General features: G+C 38.1%; 1 protein-coding gene across 6 annotated transcripts in view; it reads right to left on the bottom strand.

Annotated features, from left to right (window-relative positions):
* PPP2R3A (protein phosphatase 2 regulatory subunit B''alpha) overlaps positions 1-14,578 on the bottom strand; it is a 195,928-nt gene that overhangs the window by 141,634 nt on the left and 39,716 nt on the right. For all 6 annotated transcript variants that reach the window (XR_009350901.1, XM_059162676.1, XM_059162677.1 and 3 more), the window contains one exon: positions 1,789-4,207. Coding sequence is in view for 5 of the 6 variants with exons in the window: in XM_059162676.1 (XP_059018659.1) it covers positions 1,789-3,768 (1,980 nt within the window). In the remaining variant the exon portion in view is untranslated. The remainder of the gene's footprint in view (positions 1-1,788; positions 4,208-14,578) is intronic.

The raw sequence follows: 14,578 nt of genomic DNA, 5'->3' as shown, positions 1-14,578 counted from the left end.
TATTTTCTTTATAAAATATTCAGCACATCAATATCGCTTATGTACATGAAAGCATTTTCTTATTTTTGTTTTTAATTTTAATTAATTTTTAATTTTAATTTCCAGTTTCTTGCTCCCAGTATCAACCAAGTTAACTAAAGATATTACCAACTGTGGATCAATGAATAAGGAGACTCAGAAATTTCACAGAAATGCTTGGTAAATGTTTGAGAATATTTAGACCCAACGCATCATTTTGTAACTTTAAGTATGTATAGTTTTAAACTTAAGTACTTGTCACTGGTAACTAGAAATGTGCCCGGCACAACCACAAAATAAATACAATGTAAAAATTATTCATCTGATCATAATATACTCTTTTCCCTACTTATACAAAAATATTAATGAGATTAATATTAATATTAATGTTAAAATTAACATTAACTTCCTTTTCAACTTGCCCACATATACGCCATCTCTAATATCCAATTTTTAAAAAATTTACATTAAAAATACATAAAAAGGCATAAAAATAACACGAAAAAATACTTATGATCCATCACCAGATTACTAACACTACTGAGGTCCTCTGTACATCCTTCCTCAGTTCCACCCCTCATCTTTTCCCAGGGAGTAAACATTGTTCTGGACATTATATTTGGTGTATCCATGTATTTCTTCATACTTTTTGTACCATGTACATATCTTTAAGAATTCATATCATTTTACAACTTGTTTAATTAATTGGCTTTATGTTTGACTTCCTATATGTATGGTACATCATTCATGAGGTAGAGACAGTGCTCACCAAGTATATTCTACGTGCTTCCCTATGTTTCTTAGCTTTGGGGCTAGAATCACTGCACTGTGAGTGGAAAGAAAGGGCATCACAGGTAGGAATAAGACAGTAAAAAGCAACATTTCTTTTTTTCCCTTCCTCAGTGAACTCTTAAGCCATATTTCAGATGGAGCAATAGGGCAGTTGCAGGAACATGGAGCATCTATCACCCTGAGCCCCTGAGCGAGACGGAGCAAAGCCCATTGCCAACTCATGTTAGATACATAAAATGAACAAGAAATTACTGTCAGGCTAAGACATACACACGAGTGGGAAGATAACTGCCTTTTTGGGGTTATTAAAGCAAAACTATCAGCAGGGTAAATTCAAAGCCTTTTGAAAATACTACTATCCTATGACCTTAAAGTCATAGGATAAGAAGCAAATCCTATACACTCTAGTCTTTACCTTCTTTGAAGACCCTATTGCACGAACAATACTTTCAGAAGAAGGGCCAACATGCTCATGAATTCCTTCCAGTATGTTAGTTGCGTTTTCCCAACTAGATTTCAAGGTCTTTAAGAAATCATGTCCTGTCTTTTTTGTACCTCACACTGCACCTTATAGTCTGTACATGTATGTATTAATGACTGGCCTACTGGTTGACTAGGGAGGATGAGGCTAATATTAAATGCCTAATTGTGTAAGGTACCTTGCTTGCATTTCACCTAAGTTACCTTGATCCTTATTTCTAATAAATAGATGAGGATATTAAGGCTAAGTAACTTTCCTCTGGTCACAGGGCTAGGAAGAAGATGAAACGTGTGAGGAGGGCAGCTGAAACCAGTCTGGCTGACTCTAAAGCCCTTGCTTTTTAGTTTTTTTCACTGAACTAGGACCATGCTTAGTCTAAGGCAGGAAGTTTAGTAGAAAAGAAAACGGCCAACAGAAATAGTTTTTCTTTTTAAGTTTTGCACAGATTAAAACATTTCTTTGGCTAATTCTCAGGACTCAAGATTGTTGGGTCTTACCTTGATCACCTCTGGAGTCTGCTGAATCAAAACTACTGAAGTAGTATCTTTGGCTTTATCACCAATAGGACTTCTACAGACCGATAAATTGGCCTGGGAGGCAGTTGTCAAGGTTTCCTGTAGAATCTGCATCATTTCCTTTTCTTGTGATAGGCTCCCTCTGCCTGATTTGCATTCGACTAGTTCTTGAGCAAAATCTTCAATGCTTTCTAGAATTCGCAGTAAGAGGACTCGATCCTCTTCCTCTATTTTGTGTCCATTAGTTTCAATAATCCTTGTTAGACAAGAAGGGGAGACTTTTTCGGTGGGTGAAGAGACTTTAGACTTGGGCTCAAGATCTATAGGAAGCTGATCAGTCAATGGACTATGACTATTTAGAGAGTTAGAGCTTTTACCTTTGGTAAGTGGCTCTCTTAGAGAGGTCTCCATTTTCTGTGAAAATGATTCCAAATCCATTAATAATTTATCTATCTCTTCCTGACTATTAGGATTCATAAAATCTCTGTGGTCTCCCTCTTCAATTTTAGGAACTTTTGATTTAAGGTCTTCCTCACATAGGTTAACAACTGGTTTCTCAAATATCTTACTACTTTCACTTTGCAATAAGGCAGAACATTTTTTAAGAGGAGGACCACAGTCTGAAAATTCTGCTCTATCTTCATTTACCTTTAACAATTCCTGACCAGGTCCATTCTCTGTCCTTTGTCCTTTATCTAATGCTTTCTTTCCATCTGACTCTTCTTCAATATAAAGGGTTTCCATTAGGTCACCAGAAGAAACATTTTCTAAAGAGTTCATGGTAGATTGAAGCTGGGCATCTTTTGGAGTTCTGGGATCACTTATCTCAAGGTTATATAAGGGATTTGTAGAGTTGTTTGGAGTGGATTTTACTGGGTCTGTTTTCCTAGAACTGTGTTTGTCATCTTGCAGTGCTATAGTTTGAAATTGTCCAGAGTCAGGGGCTGAGAGCTGGACAACATCTTCATATTTAGGGGGCTGTTCAGTGCCAAATACTGGGGAAAAGGGAGTCAGTTGTAAAGTGGGCATATTACTGACCAGTTCTGTTAAATCTATAGCCTCATTATTTCCAGGTTGCATGAATTCAAATGGTAGCTTTTTCAAATAGGATGCTAACCTGGTCATTACATTCACATAGACAGTATCAGTGTTGGCATCGTTGCTGTTTCCTTCATTGATGCTATTCCCTGACTTTTTCTTTATGCATTGTTTTATGATATCTGTGCATTTTTTCAAATCTTCAGAGCATTTCAGCAAGATGTCCAAGCACATCTTTATGTCTGTTACAGAAGAAAAATTATCTATTTTATGTTTTTCCAAAATCTGAGTAACCAGGTCCTCTTCAGAGAAGTTGTGAAGAAGCATTGAAGTTAGGTTTGTATCAAGCGAGTTTCTATGGGACAACGATTTTTCCTCAACTGAGGCACTCCGGAGTAAACCAAAGGATGGGGAGTTCCCATCATTGTTATAATGGCCACAGAGGAAGTCAAAATCAACTGACCTCCTATTAAATGAGTCAGACTTAACTTTTCTTCCCTTTTTGTAAGCTGCATGGTTAGAGTTCTTGAGCTTTTCAAAGGAAAATTCCTTTATTTTTCCACTGGCAAAACTAATTGCTTCTCCTGCAATGTCCTTTAAGTTACAGGTATTCTGAAAGGCAGATCCTTTCTTGACCCTGGGTATGCCTGTTAGGACCTGCTGGTGATAGTCACCCTCAGCTGAGGAAAACCCGTTTTCATGGGGTAGAAACATAGAGCCCAGATCCGCATCTTTGAACTGAGACACAGGGATGTGTAAGAGGTCTGCACAAACACTATGATGTACCACAATGCAGTCAACTCCATGTGTAAAGGTGTGGCAGGTTCCAGTGCAATAATGTATAGCTTGCTCAAAACGCCGGTCTATCACCACACTGCTGTAGTGGTTCACAGTACTGACCACAAGTCTGTAAGTTGCTGCCATAATATCGAATCCACTCAGTGATGTGAACTGAATTTTCTAGAACTTATTTCAAATAAATTCTCCTAACTTACACTCTGCTGAAAATATACTTGATGACTAAGTTCAGTGGTTTCTTGAAAATGTAACGACCTTTCCTCAAAAAAAAAAAACCATTTAAATTTGAGGTTTGGTAACTGTCAGGATACAGTAGCTATTGCACATGTGTGCTTGTATTAGGAAGTCTAATAATTTAATAACTGTGCTCTTTAGTTTTATTTAGTAATATGATACTGTAGGATTTTATAATATAAAATCCTCTTTCAGTTCTTCAGCAGTTTTTTGATGCAGAAATTTATTGTCATGAATTTACTCTCATAAATCTTAGTTGGCAGTACAGAAGTACTGTGATAACTGAGTCCTCCAAAGAATTAAATGATCCATTTTTTGGTGAATGAGAAACCTGTAATGAAAAAAGAAAACAATTTTAAAAATATGATTTCTTAATCCTGACAGAACCTTTTATTTCCTCTTTTGCATCCCATATGCAGTTAGTCACCAAGCCTTATTCTTTGCCACATTACTGCCTATCTTTGATTCATGTCTTTATTTCATCACGGCCTATGCTCCTTACTACCTGGAGTATTATTACTTCAACTCTGCCTGGTTACAACTGCCTCCCAGTTGGTATTTCTTACTCTGCCCTCCTTGCCACCTTACATGACACCAACAAGCTTAGATTCAGATAGTTTTTTAACCCTCACAGTTCCAAGAATTCACACTACTGATCTCTGTAAGTAAGGCACCATGCATCCTACCCCCTTTAACTTATTTTCAAGCCTTTCAACATCTGTTCCCATCCACCTGCAACCTTATTTTGTGCTACTGCCCTGTGCCAAACTTTTGGTTCCATCAACCTAATCTTTTCAAAGATTGCCAACAAATAGTGCTTGTTCCTTATTCTACAACTTCCTCTATACTTGGAAATCATTATCCCATCGTCTTTTCTTACTAATAGAGAGAAATGACCAACATTACTACTTCTGATCCTATCCTCTCAGGTACTACCACATGCAGAGCTTTCTCTTGTTACCAAGTGGACAGAATTTACTTCATCATCCTCTTACTTAAAAAAAAAAAAAAAAAAAAAAGGATTTAAAACCATGCTTTAGTTGTTTTCTAAAAAGGTTCAATCAATTTACTCATTCAAGAAACACTGAGTGCTTACTATGTGCCAGGCACTTGTTAAGTGCTAAGGATATAGCAGTGAATAAAATAAAGTCCCTGCGCTTATGGAGCTCATAATCTAGCTGAATAAAGAAAACCAGCATGCATGTAATCATACAACTTAGATGGTGACATGTTCTATGGAGAAAACTCAAGCAGGGTAGGGTTTCAGAAAGAATGAGTGGAACTGTGTTATAAAGGGAAGTCAGGTAAGATCTCACTGACATTTGAACAGAGATCTGAAAGAATAAAGGGAGCAGGCTGAGAAGGTGTTTTGGGCTAAATCATCTCAGGCATTATAACCATAGATACAAAGGCCCTGAGGTGGGAGCACGCTCGATGTACTGTAAGAAAGAGAAGGAGGCTGATGTGACTGGCACAGAGAAAGCAAGTTGGGTGGTGTGGGAAGTGAGGTCAGAAAGGAAAGGTAGGGGATTAAATCATGCAGGATCTGTAGACTTATGATGAATTTGGCTTTATCCTGAGTGAGCTGGGAAACAACTGATGGCTACTGAGCAGAGGAATGACATGATCAGACTTACATTTTAAATTGGTAATTCTGGCTGCTATGGTCAGAAGAGACTGTGAGGGAGCAAGATAAAAAGCAGAGAAGCAAATTAGGGGCTACTGCAATAAATCAGGCAAGAAGACTTGGGGGCTTGGACCAGGACAGTAAAGTGGAGAAGTTTAGGTACTGTATATATATCAAAGGTAGAGCTAGTAGTATTTGCTGAAGGACAGGTGTATGATACTACTAACTCAAGAATGATAAAGTAAAGCAACGAAAGGGAGCTGATGACTGAAAGGAGAGCATTGATTCCACTATGCCATCGATAGAAGTGGCATTTTTTTTTTTTAAAGATTTTATTTATTTATTTGACAGAGAGAAATCACAAGTAGATGGAGAGGCAGGCAGAGAGAGAGAGAGAGAGGGAAGCAGGCTCCCTGCGGAGCAGAGAGCCGGATGCGGGACTCGATCCCAGGACCCTGAGATCATGACCTGAGCCGAAGGCAGCGGCTTAACCCACTGAGCCACCCAGGCGCCCTAGAAGTGGCATTTTAACCAATAAAAATCTTTACCCCCTTAATGAGAAACAGAACGTTATTGTTTTCATTTTTAAAATTAACATATAATATATTATTTGTTTCAGGGCTACAGGTCTGTGATTCATCAGTCTTACGCTTCATTGCACTCACCATAGTACACACCCTCTCCAATGTTCATCACCCAGCCACCCCATCCCTCGCACCCACTCCCCTCCAGCAACCCTCAGTTTGTTTCCTGAGTTTTAATCTCAGGTGTCTCTTATGATTTGTCTCCCTCTCTGGTTTTGTCTTGTTTCATTTTCCCTTCCCTTTCCCTATGATGCTCTGTCTTGTTTCTCTAATTATTGTTTTCATTTTAATTTCTTCAGTCCTAGAAAACTTTTTTGCTTGTTTTGTTTCTTCTCTGGTAAATTATCTCTTCACATCTTTTGCTCACTTAGGTATTAGAGATTTAATGACTACAGATAAAATTAATTCATGAAGAACCCTTTCTTTTGTTGAATTCTTATGCCAGAGTACCTTTCCTGGACCTCTGGATCCAATGATTACTTTGTTTTTATGCCAGTACTACACTATTATAATTACTGTTGTCTTATTAAGTTTTACTATCTGGTTTTGCTTCCCATATCCCTAATTATGATTAGAACTCCAAATGTTCTTTGATGGTCTTCTAGATGAATTTTTGAATAGTTAAATTTTAAGAAAAATGTTATTAGAATTTGATTCTAATTGCAAGAAACTTATGAATTATTTTTGAAAAAACAGTGATGCCATTATAATAACCGATTTTCTATCCAGGAAGATATAAATATTAATTCCAATATTTATTTCGCTCTTTGTGGTTTTCCTCAGTGGGTCGCCCCCTCCCCCATTCTTCTTGTCCTTCAATGCCTAACTTTGTTACTAATATGAATGGGTCTGGAGCTACTGTGTCATGCTTCACTTCCTTACCTTCAAATCTCAGATGTTGGCTCATATAAAACTAGATCTCATGAAGAATGAAGCTGAAGCAGAAAGAAGTTCCATACTAAAGGAAGTGCCCAGGGATACTTGGGTGGCTCAGTCATTAAATATCTGCCTTTAGCTCAGGTCATAATCTTAGGGTCTTGGGATTGAGCCCCACCACCAGGTTCCTTGCTCAGTGAGAAGCCTGCTTCTCCCTCTCCCACTCTCCCTGCTGTGTTCCATCTCTCTCTGTGTCTCTGTCAAATAAATAAAATCTTAAAAAAAAAAAAAAAAGGAAGTGCCCAGTAATTCTTAACTGAAAATGCAAACAAGCCAAAGAGGAACTAGGTGTTATGGGACAAAATATTGAACATGGCAATAGAAGAAGTACCTTTCCAAAAAATGCACAAAAGACAGAGAAGAAATAGCACCAAACATGAAAAACTATATGCCTTTTCAGAAATCCAAGATTTTGAAAGAGCTTTTCAGTAAGGATAAAAGAAAAATAAAGGATATTAGTAAGAAAGTATATCAGGATAGCTATGTGAGAAACAGTAGGGCTATATCCTAGTACAGTTGGTAATTTAGGTGATAAAATGGGTACAAAGGTGAAATACATGAGTGCTAGAAAGCTTAAATAATTGATGCCTATGAAAACACGTGATAAATTCCTAAATTAACATAAAGACTATTTTATTTCTCTGAAATCTGAGAAATGAAAGACGTTATTTCTCTAAGGTTGGATATAACCAAAACAGCCAGTTTATAAAATAACATGACAGAAAATACAAGTCTTCATGTGATATTAGAATTCAAAATAGTCAAGGAAGAAGAGACAACACCGGACAAAGATAGACATGTGCTTTTAGACAAGGGCTATCCTATAAAACATGCTGTGTTGATGGGAATATTCTTTTTTTTTTTTTTAAAGATTTTATTTATTTATTTGACAGAGAGAGAGAGAGAGAGATCTCAAGTAGCCAGAGAGGCAGACAGAGAGAGAGGAGGAAGCAGGCTCCCTGCTGAGCAGAGAGCCTGATGTGGGGCTTGATCCCAGGACCTTGGGATCATGACCTGAAACGAAGGCAGAGGCTTTAACCCACTGAGCCACCCAGGCGCCCCAGATGGGAATATTCTATACGTGTTCTGATATGGATGCCATTAGCCATATGGGGCTACTGAGCCCTTTAAACGTGGCTGGTGTAATGGAAGAGCTGAATTTTAATTTTATTAAAAAATTTAAATTTGTAATTATTTATTTTAGATTCACATAGAAGTTGCAAAAGTAGTACAGAGAGCTCCTGTGTACTCTTCCTCCAGTTTCTTCCAAAGAGAACATCCTACATCACCATAGTACAGTGAGCAAAACCAGGAAATTGACACTGGTATTATTCAGATCTCACCAGTTTTACTTATACTTACTCCTTCTCTCCTCCCTTCCTTCTACAATAAATACCACCACAATCAGGATACAGAACTGTCCCATTACCCCCAAGAGCCCCTTCTATTACCCTATGACTTTAGATATACTGTGACTATAAAGTCACAGTCACCCCAATCCTAACCTTGACAATCACGAATCTATTTTCCATCATTATAGTTTTGTTATTTCAAAAACATTTCATGAATGGAATCATAAAGTATATAAACTTTTAATATTTTCTTCTCTTACTTAACAGAATGATTTTGAGTCATTCACTTCACACATGTACCAACAGTTCATTCCTTTTTATTGCTGAGTTGTATTCCATTGTGTAGATATACTAAAGTTTGTTCACACATTCATTCATTCAAGGATATTTATGTTGTCTCTATTTACAAATAAAGCTGCTGTGAATACTAGTGCACAGGTTTTTGTGTGGACATGGTTTTCATTTCTCCACATAAATATAAGCGTGACTATAGGGTTGCATGTTAAGTATATGTGCATACATATATATGTATGTGTGTGTATACATAAAGATTTTATTTATTTGAGAGACAGTGTATGAGTGGGGGGAGGGGCAGAGGAGAGCTAAAGAGGGACAAGCAGACTCCCCATCGGGTAGGGAGCCCCACGAAGAGCTTAATCCCAGGACCCCGAGAACCTGAGCCAAAGTCAGACACTTAATTGACTGAGCCACCCAGGCATCCTTTAAGTATATCTTTATAAGAAACTGCCAGACTGTTTACCTGCATGACTACACCATTTTACATTCCCATCAGTACAAGACTTATGGTTGGTTCCACATACTCTTTAGCATTTGGCATTGTCACTATTTTCTATTTTATCCATTCTAATAGTGTGTGATGTTATCTCACTATGGTTTTAACTTACATTTTCTTAACAGCTAATGATGTTGAACAACATCTCCTGTGCTTACTGACCAGCCCCATATCTTCTTTGGAGAAGTGCTGTTTAAATTTTTTGCCTGTTCTAATTAATTGGTTATAACTTAAAAAGCCATATGTGGCTAGTGGCCACCATATTAAACAGTGTAGTTCCAGATAACAGGAATGTAGCTTTCAGAAATGCTAACACTTTAAAAGAAAACATGAAGAAAAAAAAGAAGATAAGGCAAAAAGGATGATTGATAGGTTTTAAAAATGCAATTTGATGAATTTGCCATAAGTAAAATTACTGAAGAAAAAAAGTGGGAAGAACTAATTGTAATTATAGGACTCTAAATTAAAGTTTTGAAGGGACATAACTGAAAAAGGGAGGAAGCATATAACAAAGCCAAACCCTAAGGGGTGGCACTAATTTCAGTGAGAAGCTTAGAGTCTAAAATGATTTGAGCTTTTTATAAAAATGCAAAAGAGACCAAGATTACTTCCCTGGTATTTGGTTCAGATCTGTGAGTGTCAAATTCTGCCTTTTTTATTCAGTCCATGATTAACTGATGCCCAACTGTCTAGCTGGAATCCTAGACATGGAATCTAATCCAACTAGTCTCAATCACAGATAGATCATAATCTATCTAATTCAGATAGATTACATGGATTGAATTCCCACCCTGCCACTTACAGCTATGAGCGCTTACATAAACTGTTTAATTTCTGTTAGGCTCTTTCACTTGAAAAACAGAGATAATAACGCTACCCATCTCATAAGGACTAAGTGAACACATCAAATGCTTAGAACAATGGTTAAGACATAAGAAATGCTCAATCACTATTAGCTGTTATTGGTATAATTCACTCATCAAACATTTTCTATTCTAAGCCAGACCCAAAATAATTCTATGACGGCCCTGAGTATACTTACTGTCTGCGGGCAATGAGAGAAGCAAGCACAGTGGGAAACAGAAGCACTAGGGCAGGGCTCTGTTTTCCCCCATTTGTTCCCCCATTTCCCCCATTGCTCTTCCATTAGAAAATGTTCATAAGTAAAAAGCATTTTAATTATTCATTCAAAAATAACCAATTAATATTTTTATGGATACGTATTGACATTTTCTTATGAAAATTTATAAATGTATATTTTTCACAAAAGTTTGACTACACTATGTATTTTAAAACTTACTTCAAACTAGCAAGATCTCATGAATCTGCTTCTATGTCAGAACAGATCTAGATGATTTATTTATTTATTTAAATTTTTAAAAAATTTATTTATTTGTCAAGAGAGAAAGAAAGAGTGAGTAAGCACATGGTGGGGGAACAGCAGGCAGAGGGAGAAGCAGGCTCCTCACCAACCTGGGAGCCCGATGTGGGACTTGATCCCAGGACCCTGGGATCATGACCTGAGCTAAAGGCAGCTGCTTAACAGACTAAGCCACCCAGGCATCCTTAGATCAGTTTTTTAGATTTATTTATTTATTTGAGAGAGAGAGAGAGAGGGAGCAAGCCCGCACAAGTGGCAGAGGGAAGGAAGGACAGAATCTGAAACAGACTCTGTGCTGAGCACAGAGCCAGCCTGGGGCTCAATCTCACCACCATGAGTTCAAGGCCTAAGCCAAATCCGAGAGTTGGATGCTTAACTGACTGTGCCACCCAGGACCCCAGATCTAAATCATTTTAATGGACATATAGTATTTTACCATATGGATAAAATAATTCAGCCATCTGCCACTGCTACACTATTAGGTTATTATTTTTTTGTTTTAAAATAACCGATAAACATTCTTACACACTTTTCAGAGCTGTTTAGTTATCTTCCCAGGATATATTCCAAATAGTAGAATGCTGAGTCAAAAGGGGTATGTGTAAGTATATATACACATTTTAAAGGTTCTTTGATATATAAGGTCAGTGTTTCCTCCAGAAAAATGACAAATTTCTACTTCCAATATCAAGATAGAATCAGATCCATTTCTCCATGTTCTCCTTCAGTGACAGCACTCTTTAAATCTTTGCTAATTTGAGAGATTAAAAAAAAGAAAGTGCATTATTTTAAATTGTGCCCAAACATAGTTTTATTTACCTCATAAACATTTTGTGTTCATTTGTGAAGGCTTTCTTCATGCTTGTTGGCCCATTTTGAAACAGAGCATCCAAATTAGAAGAGTCAGGAAAGACTTCCTAAAGTAAGGAATGTATGTACCTGGTTTTGAAGGACCAATGAAAATTAGACAAAAAGAATGGGAAGGGGGTATATGGGTGACTCAGTCAGTTAAGCGTTTGCCTTGGCCTCAGGTCATGATCCTAGGGTTCTAGGATTGAGCAACTGCTCAGTGGGGAGCCTGCTTCTCTTCTCTCTCTCTCTCTGCTGCTCCCCGTTTGTGCTCTCTGTGTCAAATAAATAAAATCTTAAAAAAAAAGAAAAAAGAATAATACTCTAGGCACAGGGGAACATATAGGTGAAGGCTCAGAGGCCTAACATGGCACAACTGAGTTCAGAACTACAAGCAGTTCCAGCTGATTTCACTCGAAAAACAAGAGATAATAACGCTACCCATCTCATAAGGACTAAGTGAACACATCAAATGCTTAGAACAATGGTTAAGACATAAGAAATGCTCAATCACTATTAGCTGTTATTGGTATAATTCACTCATCAAACATTTTCTATTCTAAGCCAGACCCAAAATAATTCTATGACGGCCCTGAGTATACTTACTGTCTGCGGGCAATGAGAGAAGCAAGCACAGTGGGAAACAGAAGCACTAGGGCAGGGCTCTGTTTTCCCCCATTTGTTCTCCCATTTCCCCCATTTTCCAGTGGTTCCAGGTAGTCCTCCATAGGAAACTGCTGTATGGCCATTTCTGATGAAGTGGATTTGTTGTGAAACAAAGGTATAGAAGCAGCAGACAAGAAAATTTAGGAAGGAGAGAACTGGATTTTGAAAGACAAAAGCCTTACCAAGTAAAGAAGGGATTAAACTACACCTTACAAGCAAGAAGGAATTCTACAAATGCACAAAAATATGAAATTGGCTTGTGTGTTTGGAGAATTATAAGGAGTTTGATATTGCTGAAGTGAAAAATGTACAGGATGGATTTTATAGTTTTAAGGTATCCTCCAAACAGTAAGAATAAAAATAGGAATTTAAAACTCCATATTCAAAGAACCTAAGAGACACCTGTAACCCCAAATCACTATGTATGAAGATAGAAAGCAGAAGCAGGAATGATAAATATTTATTAGAGTAGAGGGGGAAGGCATACTAATGGCAAGCAAACCAATTCACCTGGCATAACCCAATACAGGCCTAGGCTTGGAAATGGTCTAGGATAGAGGACTGAACATAAGGGGATGGTTTGAAAGTCTATAAAGAAATAGCCTTCCCTACTCACACTACACAAACTCAGAACAGAAAAGCACCAAGCTAAGGGACAGAAAGAGAGGGTGGTAAAGGCTGGAATTTGAGGTCCAGATCACTAAAAACTAGGCTTATTACCTCTAGCTCCCAGCCCAGGTCCAGATCACTAAAAACTAGGCTTATTACCTCTAGCTCCCACCACCAATGTGGATTAAAGAATCCTTTACTGAAGGGACGCCTGGGTAGCTCAGTTGGTTAAGCAGCTGCCTTCGGCTCAGGTCATGATCCCAGGATCCTGGGATCGAGTCCCACATCGGGCTCCTTGCTCAGCAGGGAGCCTGCTTCTCCCTCTGCCTCTGCCTGCCTCTGTGTCTGCCTGTGCTCGCTCGCTCTCTCTCCCTCTGTCTCTGGCAAATAAATAAATAAAATCTTAAAAAAAAAAAAAAAAAAAAAAGAATCCTTTACTGGAGATTAGAAATCCCATCTAACCACATGATCCTCTTATAGTGAAGCCCACTAATTGACAAATGCTACCCACAAATACAGAGCTTCTTTTGAGCTTTTTAGAGCCTCACTTTTATTTTAAAGATTTTATTTTAAAGATCTCTTATTTATTTATGAGCAAGAGAAAGCAAGCATCAGCATGAACAGGGGCAGGAGCATGGCAGGGCAAATGGAGAAGCAAACTCCCTGCTGAGCAGGGAGCCCAGAAGGGGGACTCCATCCCAGGATCCTGGGAGCATGACCCTGGGGAAAGGAAGATGCTTAACCAACTGAACAACCCAAGTGCCCAAACAAAGCTGATTTAAAATAAAAGTAAGGGGACACTTGGGTGGCTCAGTTGGTTAAGTGACCGACTCCTGATTTCAGCTCAGGTCCTGGGATGGATCCCAGAGTCAGCCTCACCTCGCAGCGGGGGAATCTACTGCCCTGGCCCCAGTTGTACATGTGCAAGCATAGTCACACCCTCTTTGTCAAATACATAGATCTCAAGAAAAAAAGAGTTAAATCAACTTTACTGATGTATTATTTATATATAATAAAAATGTACATATTAAGTGTATAATTCAATGAGATTTAAGAACCATGAAACCACTGCCCTAAAGGAGAACAATTACAACATCCGAAAACCATCCTTGTGCCCTTTCCCAAGCAATTCCCCTAATCTGCAGTATCTGACAACCACTCATCTGATTCCTATCACAACAGATTAGTTTTTTCCAGTTCTAGATCTTCATATGAATGTAATCATACAATATACATACTTTTGAGTTTGGTTTTTCTCACTTAGCACCATGGTTTTGAGATTCATCCATGTTATTGCATGGGTTAGTTGTATATTCCATTTTACTGCTTAGAAGGTATTTTACGATATAATATATCAATATTTATCTTCTCTGCTCACCAGCTGATGAATATTTGAGTCATTCCTGGTTTGGGCTCTTATGAATTAAAGCTGCTATGAACATTCAAGTAAAAGTCTTTGTTGGCGGGGGGGGCGGGGGGCGCCTGGGTGGCTCAGTGGGTTAAAGCCTCCGCCTTCCACTCAGATCATGATCCCGGGGTCCTGGGATTGGGCCCCACATTGGGCTCTCTGCTCAGAGGGGAGCCTGCTTCCTCCTCTCTGCCTGCCTCTCTGCCTACTTGTGGTCTCTGTCTTTCAAACAAATAAATAAAATCTTTAAAAAAAGTCTTTGTGGGTATATATTCGTTTTTTTCTGGGTAATTAACAGTGGAATTGCTGAGTCATGACAAGTGTATGTTTAATTTTACAAAAACATGTACAACTGTTTTCCAAAGTCGTTCTACCATTTCACATTCTCATCAAAAACACCTGAGAGCTGTAGTGGCTCTATATCCTTTTGGATACTTGTCAGTTACTTTGCTTTTACCCATTTTAGTGGATATGAAGTGGTATCTCACTGTGAACTT

Source organism: Mustela lutreola, chromosome 2 (genome assembly GCF_030435805.1).
Source record: "Mustela lutreola isolate mMusLut2 chromosome 2, mMusLut2.pri, whole genome shotgun sequence".
NCBI classification, from domain to species: Eukaryota; Metazoa; Chordata; class Mammalia; order Carnivora; family Mustelidae; genus Mustela; species Mustela lutreola.
This window is presented reverse-complemented; position numbering and strand designations above follow the sequence as displayed.